General features: G+C 33.6%; 1 protein-coding gene across 1 annotated transcript in view; it reads right to left on the bottom strand.

Annotated features, from left to right (window-relative positions):
• The window catches only part of LOC111054910 (TGF-beta-activated kinase 1 and MAP3K7-binding protein 2), a 32826-nt gene extending 23114 nt beyond the window's left edge, over positions 1–9712 (bottom strand). Inside the window, exons 1-2 of the mRNA XM_039419545.1 lie at positions 9258–9712; positions 7061–8051 (exon numbers count right to left, since the gene is read on the bottom strand). Coding sequence (XP_039275479.1) covers positions 7061–8036 — 976 coding nt within the window. The 5' untranslated portion in view covers positions 8037–8051; positions 9258–9712. The remainder of the gene's footprint in view (positions 1–7060; positions 8052–9257) is intronic.
• Between the last annotated feature and the right edge of the window lie 6003 nt (positions 9713–15715).

Genomic DNA, 15715 nt, shown 5'->3' with positions numbered 1-15715 from the left:
TGTATTCAAAATTAACTTCAGTTGTTTTTTCTCTGTTGTTCTTTTTGATAATTTTTAAATAAATTGAGTCAATCTTTTCCTGTTACTGGTCAGCTGAAAGTTTTGCCAACAATAAACGCATACAAGGTGCTTCTGTTCTTAAAATAATGTTAACACTTTTTTCTCTGTCTCATTCAAGTGAAAATAATTGAAGTAAAAGTCTGGGCCTCACTTTGGACAATTCATTTTACAAATTGAAGAAAGATTTCCTTATTAAAATCCATTTCTTTTCTATATTTTTTATATCTTTTCCATGCTGACACCTGTTTTTCTTTGTCCGGCTGAAATATGAACAGTTGTGAAGCCCATTGACGGTTCAAATGATACTTTTAGGCTAGGTGGAACCTTCCCGCAAGAGACTCCCCATCAACAACAACACGAATTTAATTTTTTCACTTGTTTTTCTTTTCATATTGTGACGCTTGATCCAAAATAAATGGAAAAGTGAACTACAACATAATTCAAAACTACAACCCTTCGAAATTCAAAATTCATCAGTCATAACTCGAATACGTATTCTCTGAGTGTTAATCTTTGGTGAAAACAGAAATTTTAAACTTAACCTCACTTTGGACTATTTATGTGCCAAAATCAAGGAATTGAAGAAGTTTTGGGCAATTGCCTGTTTCTCTTTCCAAATATCGTGTTTGTGACTGTTCTAATAAATAAATATATAAATAAATAATACTCCCATAATCCCAAAAATCCAATTAACGTAAACCAAAACATTTTACTGATTCAATAAATATCTTTACGAATATCTTAAACGATCCCAATGTTACTTGAGTTTTAAAAATAAACACCTTCCTAAATCCTAAAACATCTTTACAAATATCTTAAACGATCCCAATGTTACTTGAGTTTTAAAAATAAACACCTTCCTAAATCCATCTTTGGATAGGGTTTCATTCATCTTCTACAAGGTGACCAATTGTTTGTGATTCAGAACTCAATAGATTTAATAGATTTATCATGATTTAAAAACATACCTATTATCAGATTAACGCATGCCATATCGACAAATCCCAGTCAAAACACGACTGGAACCAACTTGATAGGATGCAGTGTATTATTTTTGAAAGCACACCATGTAGCTGCTATGAGAGAGCGATGACCATGATTACTGTTATGATTGCGATTGAAATATTTGCAGCCTACAAGCAGAGGAGGTGGCCGGTAATGAATCGACTTCAATTTAAAAGTGGAAGAGGGCCAACACATTTTTTCACGCATCGTTCCTTTATGCACCTGTTCACACACAGCAATAGTTGACAATGCATGTCTTACCTAATCCCACACTTTTAAAATGACCGCATTTAATGGACCGTATAAAATATGATCCATATAATTATTGGAGCATGATTTACTGTAGCTTTTCTCTAATAACTTTTTCCAGTTGGGAATTAGTCGCGGGCGTTTTGAAATCTGCTGACATTTTCGAATGACAGTTTGAAACTTGCAAGTGAGTTGCCAACGTTACATAAATGATGCTACCATAAATCCAGCATTCAATTATAGTTTTGTTAATGGAGGGCACATATTTTGTCTCTATTGCAGAAAGTAGATTAAAATTATTATCAAGAGAGTTAGATTACTGAAAATGAATTATTTTATCCTGGATTCGAGATACAATTAGGTTTCTTGTTGATGGAAATAATTTACTTTGCCTCGTTTCAGAGACAAAAATTCTACATCATCTGAATCTATTGATGATTATCCAAAATTTCACATTACAGAACAAAAAAAGGCATTCATTAATTCATGTTTTATTCGATTTTTGATAAGGGGACGCATTAATTTTGTACCAAATGCTGAAAATCAACAAAATGAAAATATAATCTTGTTAATAGCTAATTTGAAAATATAGCAGAGAAAATTAAATTACTTGTAGTTGCATATTCGGTAACCTTTTTGGACTTGTAGGCCTAACATTATGTACTGTCGAATGAATAATCATAATTTTTAGATGATTTACATTACCTTACCTACATTGAAAACGAATTCATGTACAAATATGATAAAGAGGGAATTTTGTTGATAAAACGCATCTATTTTTTCTCTGCAGCAATACTAGGTATATTCCATAGCATAAGGATCTTCTGAAAGATTAGTGAATTTCAAAGACATAAGCACTAGAGAGTATTTTAAAGATAGAATCTAGTACTGCGCTATAAGAATACTGAAGTTACTAAAATATTAATAGTCACTTGTATGTATTATATTGATATTGTATCAGATTACTTTATCCAGATAATGCTGAGTTGCTAGAGATAACACATACATTTAACACACTCACTATTCCAAAAGAGAGTGCATCGACACCTAGCTCTTGCTTCTGGGTATTGACTTATGGCTGGTAGCGAGGAGAAGTTGTATTTATTTTTTTTATAATCACTTACTTATGAAATGTAGATAATGATTTTTGCATGGGTTCACGAACTGAAAGACTTTTTCTTCTTATTTTTCTATTTCTATCTTGTTTTTTTAGCAATCTACATTAATTTTCACTGTGCTCATCTTTTATGATTTTAGTTTTACATTAATACTTATAGTTTATTCATGTACAGTGCTATTTTGTTTAATACCACTATGGGTCTTGTTAGACTCAGTGGAAATTGTCATAATGTATAAATAAATAAAATAAATACATCATCGGCTAGGTCATACTTTATACTTATGCTAGTGAAGCCACAATATGGAAAATTATATTTGACTTTTGCTAACAATGTGAATAATTAATATTATTTATATACAATCATTTCAATCTTATACTTTTTAAGGAATATAATATCATAATTTATTAGTCCACTGGCATAATCATTAATTTATTGTGCATTGTTGCATTCTGTCTATTCGAATTGTAACTTTTAACAAATACATTTGATTTGATTTTATCATATTGAATTTGAAGAAATCAACAGACTATAAACTACTTCATATCTAAATTCGTTTGTTTATGTACTGTGCCTAATACTTTTATCAGCTCTACAAATTCTAAGCAGTTGATATTGTTCGAGTACAATAAATCTGCTCTTCCTTAATCTAATTACAGATTATATTACCAAAAATGGTAATTCAATCACAATGCAGGAAGCGGGGTCAAAGGTTTCGCCGTTTCTGTCTGTCTAGTTTACTATAAAGAATGACTAATTCATTGACAGGTCAATTACAGTACTGAACCAAGATCTTGGTTGTATTTATAATAAGTTGCATCATTTACACTGATCCATTATCATGCAAATATTGTGGATTTCTTTTAAAATATTCTGGATTAAATATTTAACTGGATTTCAATCTTCAAGAAATGCACCATCACAAGTTCTACGACGTTAATAAGTTTATGATAAAGAATTGTACTATACTTTCTTGAATGAAAAAAGAATTTAAATGAAAAATTATTTTGAATTGAATGAAAACACTTTCAAAAACTATGAGTGGCTGTCACAGCTTGAAGTAATGATATATTTATTCAATAAGTTGATAAAATATCACATTCCCTACTACACAGAAAGTGAGGAAATTGATAAGGAGTACTTGTGCATACATACGAATAATGTAGCAAACATTTTGACAAACTTTTATGAGAAGCTTAGAGATTTTCTCTCATTATTTCCTTCCACTGTTTAGTGAAATCCAACTAACAATGTTCTTGAAATGTATGTATTCAGGAGGGCTACTTATTAATATTTATAAAATATCATTATAATACCCTTTTTTTAATAATATAAAATAATAGATTACAAACACACGTTTTATAATATTATCTATAGTCTATATATATATATAAAAGTGAAATGGCACTCACTCACTGACTGACTGGATCACTCACTCGCAGAACTTTAGAGGCGCACTAAGAACGGATTTGGAAAAAATTCCAAAGATACGCACAAAATCTGCGTTTTTCCAGCGTTTTTAAGAGTATTCTCAGCTTTATCGAGAACAAATGAACAGAAAATGTTCAAATTTAGTACAGAAGCTCAGCTAGGGTGTTGTGTTAGAAGGAATTTGCAATAACGTCAAATATCCGCCCAAAAATAGCGTTTTTCCAGCGTTTTTTTTTTTTTGCTTTTTTCAGATTTATCGAGAACAAATGAACAGAAATTGTTCAAATTTAGTACCGAAGCTAAGCTACGGTGTAATAATGTTGTGTTAGAAGGAATTTGAAATAGCGCCAAAGATACGCCCAAAATCTGCGTTTTTCCCCTTTTCCCAGCTTTATGGAGAACAAATGAACAGAAAATGTTCAAATTTACTACACAAGCTCAGCTGTGGTGTAATAATGTTGTGTTAGAAGGAATTTAAAATAACGCCAGAGATACGCCCAAAATTAGCGGTTTTTTGTTTTAATCCTCATAATATCCTAACGAAGTTTTCCACCCTGCACTAAATAATTGAAATTAATCGGTGATTGAATCGAGCGAGGAAGTACTTTGACTTTCTGATGGAATGAAGCATGCTCAAATGAAAAATGCAGGCGAGCGAAAATCCCTTCGCTGAATTTCTGATCTCATTTTTAGAAGATCCAGTCAGGAGTCCAGGGGGCGGAGTCCCCTGGCTAGACCGATAAATAAATAAATAAAATAAATAAATATAATTTTATTGCCGCTCAACATTACAATAGTTATGGACAACGTCAGAAATTATTGTTTAACAAACATAGTCAACCTATATTATAACATGGAGGGTTAATGTAAGAAACACCAGTCAAAATAACATACACGTAAAATATTACATACAAGAAATAACATGAATACTAGAAATAATAGTATAAAATAGTTCATCTTAAAGAATAATTTGCTGAAATTCGAAAAACTCTTTCAAACTATAAAAAGGATTTCTAATTAACCAGCTATGTAGCCTATTTCTGAATAATTGAAATGGAGCTTCTATCCACTCATGTGGTAATTTATTAAACATTCTCATTCCAACAACTTCATAGCTATCCTGAGATTTAGTCAGCCTACAGAAAGGTATTTCTATATTTCCGTTACTCCTAGTGTTGTGGGAATGTATATTTCTCCTTAGCAGATTATTAGGCAAGTTATTTTTCGTATATAGGAGACAAGTAAAAATATACAGGTTTATTACTGTCAGTATACCTATTTGAGCGAGCGATATGGCGAGCGAAGCGAGCCTGACGGCTAGTTTTCAATAAAAGGGTACTATAATGCTATTTTATAAACCATCTCACAATGATTTCAACGATCTAGTTTGTCTCTACAATGATAAAACCATTCTATTTTCCAAGCTGATTACATAGAGGAAAAGATCTCCAAGAAATGCACAGTGATGGAAGAACTCAAGAATAAGATGAACTCAAATGCGTCAGACTGTTCTGACAACCCACATTAACATTCACCGTTTCCTGGCTACAGTCCTGTTTATAGAATAACACAGAGACAATGCAAAACTATCTGCGAAACTATTTCCAATGCAATTTTATTCGCAAAGCAAATAAATAAGTGCTGTCTCGTGCATTTCTGACAACAGTCCACTTTTCAGTTGAAGGATTTATATGTTTGGCAAAGGAGTGCCGTCCCTTTCCGTAGACACCATTTACATTGAAACGTATCACTCTCACCTGAAGTTGAATAATGCTAGTGATACAGTACATTGTCTAACCAGTCCTCCTGATCGGTTAACAATCTACTAAAAAATCATTTCAAATATGAAAAATCTATATTTTCCCTTCTTCGCTAATTAACGCAAATTCAGGACAAAAATTGTCAGCGTATGAATATTATGAAGCAACAGCGGGGCAAAATTCAATCTAACGGTTGTTCAGAGTTGAATTTCTATCAAGTGAAGCACCAACTAATCCGACAACTGGACCGCGACGACAAGATTAATTCATCCTTTTGAAGATTTCAGAATTGCAGAAAATATATGGTGCAAACCGCTGCAATTTAGATGTCAAATGAAGCAGTTTTAGCCAAGAACGTACGGGAAGCGATACGGTGTCTTCTAGCAAATCTTTGTATGACAATATTGGAAGGTATAAATTACAAATGAAAGTTGGTGAAATGTCAGAAAATGAATGTTTCTCAGTAACTTTATCTTGCAAGTAACAACAAATATCAAGGAAATGAATACTATCCCACTCAAGTTCGAAACTCAAGTGATGGAATAGTAGAGCTACGTTTAAATTAAATTTAGTAATTTCTTGAATTCACAGTAAAATTGAGCATCTTCAACAAAATTTTCAATTTATTGTGAATTCGCACTATCATACATTTGTTTTGTGACATTTTTTCCACCATTATATTGTAAGGTTTATACCTAAAACTTCAAAAATTTGTATTCTAACGTTTGTATTGGAAATAGCCAAGATGAATTCAGTTCTAATAAATTTTAATTGCAGATTCAATTCAACTAGAAACGAAACAATCATCAATAATTTTAAAAATATCTGTTGCAAACCGCTGCAATTTAAATGTCAAAGTTCTAGCCAAGAATCTTCCTATTGCCTCACCTACTGTACTGTACTAATTTATGAATAATACTATACTCTATATTTCACTTAATGATGCTGTAAGATTTCACGTATTCTTTGTTTAGTTTGGTTGATTTGTATTGGTAACACCAGTAAAATACAATTGGAAGATTGGCGTGGGAGACTTTTCCATTTCGGGCTTAGTTTGAGAACATTTGCAGAACCCTCTAACATTGGTAGAGAAAGCATATTATTCAATTATTACTGACTTGATTGCTGCACATCACATTTATAAAATTCTGTGTTATAAAATTCTCATTCATAGAACAGTCGTTATACTAGGTTGATGAACACGTTATTGCAAATTTTGTAATTGTTGAATTTGGCGAAGAAAAAAACTTGAATTATTCAATTATTATAGAAATTACAGTTTCGAGCACTCCTTCACTTCAAAGAGTGCTCTAAATTAGTAGTTTTTTGTAAAAAATATAAGAAGTTTCTATAACAATTGAACAATTCCAGTAGCCCTATTTAAATACTTTATTAAGAAATTTGAAAAAATAATGATGTTGATGTTATTTTTCTCACCTTGTTTTTCAGGATTGAGCAAGGCGGTGTCGGCAGGCGACATGTGGAGGAGTGCAGAGGTGGTGGCGACATCAGGCAAGGAGGTGGCTGGTCGAAGGCGAGCGGCGGAGGCGGCACGGGATGCGAACGGGGGCGGTCGGGAGCGAGCGGCCGAGATACTGCCGCCCCTTCCACCCGCTCCGATGCTGATCTGCAGCCGCGACTGGAAGCCGCGGTTGTAGGAGCACGTAGTATAGGTCAGGCCACCGCCCCCTGTTGACGCGATGTCGATTGGGGGCTGAGGGGCGGAAGACGGCGAACGCAGCACTAGGTTGACGCGGGTGAACGGACGCGAACAGCAGTCCGCGTTGCGGGGGAACGCGGGATCCACACTGAGCTGGGTGCGGTGTTTCCGCCGTGCCGTCACGTCGACTGTGACCGGCGGAAAGGCGGGGGTGCCGCAACCGCAGGAAGGCGACGCCGGTGGAAAGGCGGGAGTACCGCAGCCGCATGAAGGAGTCACCGGAGCCGAATGTGACGACACTACACTCACACTAGTCCTGCGTTTACATGAGCCACACATCGAGGCACCCTCTAGTTCTAGCTTCAGATCCGCTCTACCTTCACTACCCCCACAACAATCCCACTGTCGCTCCCCACTGCCTCTCCTATTGAGCTGTTCTTCGGAGGCGCGTTCACTACTGTATCTCCTATTAATCTGTTCCCCACTGTCTATCCGGTTAATATGTTCGTCGCCAGCACTGTCTCTTCGGTTGAGCTGTTCGACACTGCGAAATGTGACACTCTTGCGACTTGTCTTGCGTGTGATACTGTCCAGTGACTGCCGGCCATGCTGGAAACGCATCAAATGTGCGGCAGATAGCTGCTGACTGTCGCAGAAGTGATCGTCCTCGCGTTGCGACATGGCCGCCGCCGCTGGGAAGCTGTGCAGCAGATAGGCGCGGTTCTCCCTCTCCAGCACCGTCTCAAGCACCATGCGGTCGTGGCCGTTCTAAACAAAACAAGCAAATAATTTGATTGTATGGTATGAAATGTTGTGGTATTTCTCCATAATTGAAAGAATAAGACGTTGATATTGTCAATTCCACTATATTCATTCAAAAATTAATTCATATTACAGTAATTACTGCTGTAATATGAATTAATTTTTGAATAAATATAGTGGAATTGACAATATCAATGTCTTATTCTTTCAAAACAAGCAAACATGAAACAATACTACATCAGTAGTATTGTTACTACATCAGTAGTAACACTTCTTTCATAGTGTTAACTCAGTTTTTCATTTCATTTCAAATCGCCACCTACATTGCTAGGACGAGGGGCACGTCATAAATAAGTTATAATAATTTTTGAACAGGCTTCACTGAGAATTCACTTCATGAATACAGCGGACTGTCCAGGAGATGGTCTTTGTAAGTCTTATTGAGTTCTGGATTTTTTATTCCCTTGATACTTGATACCAATATCAGTACCGATACACTTCCTACTTCAGTCAGTTTTAATTGCCTATTGTATTAATATGACTTGATAATTATTAGCGAATGATTTCTCATCTCGTTGAGCTGTGTGAATTTGTGATCTTGTAACTGTAAATTATGAAAAATGAAAAAAAGTTAGATTGGTGATGAAAAAACTGTAAATTGTAAATTAAAATTAATGGAATTTAGATTTTGAATTTTGAAAATACACATATACACAAATAAAGAGCTCAGAGAAATATCGCATAAGTCCATGGAGTATAGCCTTTCAGTTACACAATTAATGATAATCCAGTTACTCAAATTTATAGTTTCAATAATGTATTACGATTTACATTGTAGTCTACTTATGTGCTGTACATTGCTCGGAAGCTCCATACTTTCAATGCTTATTCCTTTATTTCACGTTTCCGAGTCTTATGCCTTGAATAAAATAGAAACAATATGTTTATTATCTTAATTACATTATTCTTATCTTATTTGTGCAATAAATTATATTTGATTAGAGTCCAAAATGTTCAAAAACTGAAATTTCAACTACAACATTTGGCTAACATGTCTTATGCCAAGTAATATGTTACAGAAGTATATTGAACACAGTCCAAGATTGATAAGAAAATGGAGAAGAAGCATACGGTGTATTTTCATTCATGATGGATAATAGATATTACAAATTGTAATTATTTCCTATGAAATTGATTGATAGTTCTAATTACCTAAAAGTCTTAGATCTTCAGACTATGCCCAGAATACAACAATAATACCGTGCAGATTATGTCCGATTCAGACTTCAATAAGTTTCTAAAGGTATTTCCTACATCCTGCTAAACTATATTCAAGTCGTTACCATACACAACACACACTTCTCAACACACAATCCGATTCACAAGTGATCAAAACTTCAAAAACAAAAAGTAAGAATGAAACACACTGTGTATAAAGTAACAACTATTTTCATAAAGCAGTAGGCAATAGAACCGAGTTTTTTTGAAGCACATTTCAATATTTTTGTGAACCGAGTTTGTGAAAACGAACGGTCGCGAGCTAGAAGTCACGTGGGGTGAGAGGTAGGTGAGTGAGTGAGTGAGAGAGAGACACTTCTCGCCCACGGCGGCTAACTGAGAGACGTCCACCCCCGAAAACGCGAAGCGTCAGGCCAACAGTCCAAACGACACTGACACTAGGAGGCTATTTGCGATGCTCAACTCTCCTAGTACAAATCACATCCTAACCACCCTCATCCTCTTTCCTCCCCCCCCACACTCCCCAGCCCCACACCTTGATTGATGCCTCACTTACACTAACTCACACTAACACTTACTTGTAAATGTCAAGTGCAACACTGACTGTTACCGCCGCCTTGCCGACATTTACGCCGTGTGGTGAACTCTCACATTTTCACTTTTATTCTACATCCATTCATGCTCGGAAAACAAAAAAATTCTGTAAATTCGCGGCCCACGGAAACTTGAGACCGACACTTGCCATCGGTCCAAATGAAACGCCGCCAAAATTTTTCGCCAAACAATTTTTTATTCGCAGAATACAACGACCGCCCACTGCAATTTGCGAATTGTTTTGGTTGTGCAAGAGTTTTCCAAGATTCACATCTTAGCAATAGTGACACGGAAAAGATGATTCCAGTCGTATTTTTGGAACGCTGTCGAGGAGTAGGGTGGTGTTGCCCACGTGAATTGGAAATTTGTTTCAACCTCATTGAAGATTTAATAGCGATAATTATTGTAATATACTAGATATTTCTATTACAAGATATTAAACATAGATTATTCTTTCTACTGAATGGATAAAATAACTTGAATTCTGTAAATTTAGGACCGATTTTTTAGACAATTCAGCTTTGAACTTCAAAATAAGATGTTAAAGATAGATTATTCTTCCTACTGAATGAATAAAATAACTTGAATTATGTAAATTGAGGGCCGTATTTAGAAACAATTCATCTTTGAACTTAGTTACAACATGTTAAAGATAGATTATCGTTTCTACTGAATGTATAACCATAGAGAAACAATAGCGTAAGTAGATATCCCATGGTATAGGGAATTTATGTCGCAACTTTTACTGTTATCTCAAGCCGATTACTGCCGATTATTGTCAATTTTCACTGTTTTGTTGGGGTGAAAGTGTATGAACGGCACAATTTGAGAGACTACCAGCGTCACACAGCTGCATAGGAAAGAACTATGTGAACTATCGGCTTGGGATAACAATAAAAGTTGCGACATAAACGCCCTATACCATGGGATATCTACTTATGCTATCGTTTCTCTATGGTATAACTTAACTTGATTTCTGTGAAATTAATGACCGTATTTAAAAACGATTCAGCTTTGAGCTTTTAACGCATTGGTTGCCTAGAAACCAATCAGAACAATTCTAACAACTAGAACTATTAATAATTTGAGTTACTACTAAAAACCAGTGACTAGAATCGTTCTGATTGGTTCATATTGTTGCTGATTGATTTGGTTATTGGTTGCTATTGGCTTGACGAATAACGTTATTAACAAAAAGGTTCGAGTCAGGTTCTAGAATATTGGGAGAGAGGAATTATTAGCAGATTAGAAATTATTAGCAAAGAAGTAAGAACTTATTTTTCATCTATATTGTAAGAGTGAATTGGGAATTAGTAAATTCCATCAAATCAGCAAATGTGAATCACAGAGACCGACTATGGAAACAGCCTTGAACTTCAATCACGGGACAATGAATACTTGTTGAAACCATAACACGAAATTATAGATCTTCGATCCACATTTGTTAAATAAGTGGGATAGAATAATATATTTTATTTATTTCACTACTTTGAAAATTTGGATTAACCTATTTATTTCAATTATTCGGTAATTCATCCATGTTCCATAAACCAAACTGTGACCTGTATTATTTCTAGAATAAAATTATCAACAGCCAATTGAAGGCAAACATTTCTTATAATTCTCTTATTTCTATACCCTCCCATTTGTCTCCTAGTCTCCAAATTATCATTTTATTTTATTTACAGTTTAAATGTAGAAGGATAAAAAGTATAGGTTACATATTTAAACTAATATCTTACAATTTTTTATTGGGAGCCATAAGATTTTAAATTTTTACTTCAAATTATTTTATAATAAACGGTTATAGTCGGGAAGTCAATGAGTTCGGATGATTCGTTATCGCTCTTTACTTAGAAAGACTCAACAGTAGTAATTTGTATAGGATGTACACAACTATATCAAATAAGTTTTAATTGAGTTTCTTCCAATTGTTTCTCATTATTATTTATCAATGTAGTATGGCTAAGAGAACATTTACCATTGGTACAACTAACGCCATACCTAACTTACTGAAAAATACGATTATTCATTATCGCTATGTACAAAGAAAAACTCAACAGTGTTTTTGTATAGGATGTAGGCCTATACAAATCGATCAAATTAGTTTTAATTGGGTTTTCCTCAATTGCTTCTCATAATAATTATTATTAAATTTATCAACATTATACAGCAAAGAGAACATTTACTATTGGTACAACTAACGCCATACCTGAGTAAAAAATGTATTATTTTGAGATTTTGTAAAATAATTATAGGTAGTCCTATTTTTTTGATATTAATACAATGATAGGTTAAAAATACAAATTATAACTACTACTTTCAGTGATCTACACCATCTTCAGGTTTTAAAAAATGAGTTTACAATAGTAAAACGTTTAATTAAAATTTATTTTTTTAAAACCTGAAGATGGAGCAGAACACTGAAACTACCTAGTTGTTATAATTTGTATTTTTAATCTATTATTTTATTAATTTCAAAAAAGGGTACTATAATATTCTATCTTATAAATAAAAATGAGTAGCCCTGAATATTCATACATTTTAAAAGATTTTTTGAGAATATTACTTATTTCATTAGACATTTTGAAATATTCACCTTTTTTATGCATTCGCTGACCACTCTGTCCGGAATGAGTGGGAATTTCTGTTTGAGTTCGTGGAACAATTGCATGATGGATATATTAGTGCAGGGGCATTCAGCCATTCTCTGAGCCCACTCCTTCTAATATCATAATGGTAGCGTCTGCAACAAATAGAAATATAATGAATGAAATAAAATAAATCAAAACAGAAAACATTTCTTTTAAAGAAATATAAATATAACAGCAAAATAAATCAATATTGATTTATTTTTCAAATTGGTTTGTTTACATATTTTGTTCACTAACACACAAAATACAGAATAGATGGATCAAATCGGAATGAAAGTGGATAATTTGAATATCAAATAAAATTGATTGTAGCTTGTAGTTTAGAATTATTACTGATCGAATTGAATCAAATTCAAATTGTTATTTTTGGTGTACCATGTTGAGATGAATTCTTGTTCCTAGCGAAATTTTTCAAGTTTGTGAATAGGCTTATATTATTATATATTTATATATATTATATTTATATATTTAGGCTTATATTATTATACAATTTCCTTATATTATTGTAGTTTATAGAATATTGTTAAAGTTCTTTCATAACTTCTCTACTTTTTAAGCTCCTCCAACGACAAGATATAACATAAATTTATTTTGAGTCTTTCAAATTCACAGAATTTGAAATGATGCAACTTTCAAATTGAATATTAAAATCGAGTTCCAGTTTATTTATTTCCACAATCACAATATCAAATTAATTATTGGAAGAGAATCAACAGGATAAACCCAAAACTGTTTCTCTCCCTAATTTCGATAAAAATAGTTCGAATGAGGTTATGAAAACACTTTTATAAAATCATAAAAATTTACAGTCCAAATATACAATTATACTAGAAATTTGTAACTGGAAGATAAAAATCTCTGCTGAGAGCATAAAACCTAAAACATATGAATACTTTTTGTAACAAAGGAGGTTTTTGACTAACACCTTTTACTTCTTCCTATAATTGTATAGCTTGATCTTATGTCCCCCTCACACACAGACTCGTTCAAGGTGAGGAGTACTATTCTTTGAAACTATTGTAAAGTAATTGTAAGTTGTAATTAATGAGTGGGTCTAAAAACATTAATTCTATACCCAATACCCGATTCAGAGAAACTTATACTGTTTGTAAAAAACTTATTGAACAACTGGAGAAGGTGCACTGTATTATACTGTTATACCTAACACACAAGTTGTATTAATCCGAGTATAGTTATTTTTCTCATCTGAGATATTCCTAGTGCCGGTTGCACAAAAGACGGTTAAATTTTAATCGTGATTGAATCCCACGAGAACCAATCAGAGACCTTATCAAAACGACCTTCTCTGTTTGGTTCTCGTAATATTAATCACGGTTAAAATTTAACCGGCTTTTGTGCAACCGGGCCCTATTGTGTGAACAAAATTCCTCTGGCAATAGATTAAAACAATTCAATCCAAAAACAATGAAGAGGATACCAATTTACTTCAAAAGCGATAAATTCAGTTTCTTTCCACAATTTTCCTTTCTGGCATTCTACACTCTGCAATTACTTTTGTTTTGTGTTCGACTCTGTGGCGGAGGTGGCAGCACACCAATAATTTGTTGTACACTCTCTATGTACTTACAACAAATTTACGCGCTAAGAATAGATGTTTGGTGAAGTTGCATTGGCCAACAGCAGTAAGCAAATATGAGAGCGAATAAATTATGCGGCTTGCAGGTATTCCGGGAGAGAGAAAACAAGAGAGAGAGAATTTAGAGGAGATCTTTGGCCAGCGCACTTTAATCAGAATGCAGGCCGCCGCTCAGTGTGACGTAGAATTTGAGATGAAAGGGGGAAAATTTAAGGGTACCCATACCCCCCTTAGACTGACAGCTGTTAGCCAGCCAATCATAGCGAGGAATTTCAAACCCCACCCCTTCCACCACCTCCCCGGCCACCACGCATTTATCCGCTATTTAAATAAAACGCCGCAAGAATGTAAATAAATATTTTTGGTCCGTCTATCAACTTCTGTTGCCAATTCGGAGTTCTATTAGGTAAACGGACCGACTTCCCGCGGCGGCGTCAATACTATTAACTATGATGCTATTTAGTATACACTATGAGCCGGCAAGCTTCATTACATGTAATAGCTACACAGGCAGCTCTATTTTTGAAATGGCGTGAACGAGAGATTCAACAATACACAAAGACTTATAGAGGTCCACTGATTGGAGAAAGTCATGTTCATAAGTATCTGTTGAAAGATGAATTTTTTCAGTTCCCCGCAGAATTATCACATTATCATACTCATAAATTTACAATTTCCAAGTGGAAATTAAGTTTTCAAAATTATTTATCAAGTTCAAATTTCAATTTCGTGTAGTTCTCAAGTGTGAACAAAACTTTGGACAAAACCTAGATGTTCAAAGTATGCATGTGACAAAGTTTCTGTAATCGGATAAGTTCTGAGGATTGAATGTTCTTCTTTCCTCAACAATATTTCATTATTTGCTTCTCTAAAGCTGCGTCTACACCAAAGTTATTAACAAAATGTTAATAACTTAATCAGTATAGATTCTATTAGATTGAACGGAACTTGACAAACACGTATGTTCATCATTGTGTATTATAAGTTATGTTCAATCTAATAGAATCTATAAGGATTAAGTTATCAACATTTAGTTAATAACTTTGTTGTAAACGCAGCTTTATCCAATGAATAAATAAAATTCACTAGTATTATATTATACTCGAGATTTAAGAATATGTTAATTATTCCCAATATTTTACAAAATACTGTCATCATTTAATCCTCTCAATTTTTATAACAAGGAATAATATGAGAGAACCTATATTGTGCCTATATTGCTATTTTATATAGTCGAGTTTTTTCATGAAGTAGTTTTGTACCATTCTACAAAAATATTGCATTACAAAGTTTTCTGAACAATAAAGGAAATAAGCATGAAGAGTCTTTGAACGATTTTCTTATTTAGATTCTTATTTCTTATTTCGAATTTCTTATTTATAAGAAGTTCATTTCAAATTCAAATTTATTCACTCGAAATTCATACAAAATATTAACAAAAGTATAACACGACAAGTTACAAGTGAACAAGATACTACTCACAAAAAGTACAGTATGTTACTGGACTTTGTCCGCGAATAGGAGTCAGATACAAAGTGTTATAAGTAAGATTATTTATTTTATAAAATTGATATAGTTTAAGATTT

Source organism: Nilaparvata lugens, chromosome 1 (assembly GCF_014356525.2).
Source record: "Nilaparvata lugens isolate BPH chromosome 1, ASM1435652v1, whole genome shotgun sequence".
NCBI classification, from domain to species: domain Eukaryota; kingdom Metazoa; phylum Arthropoda; class Insecta; order Hemiptera; family Delphacidae; genus Nilaparvata; species Nilaparvata lugens.
The sequence above is the reverse complement of the archived record's forward strand: the minus strand, read 5'-3'. Positions and strand labels throughout refer to the sequence as shown.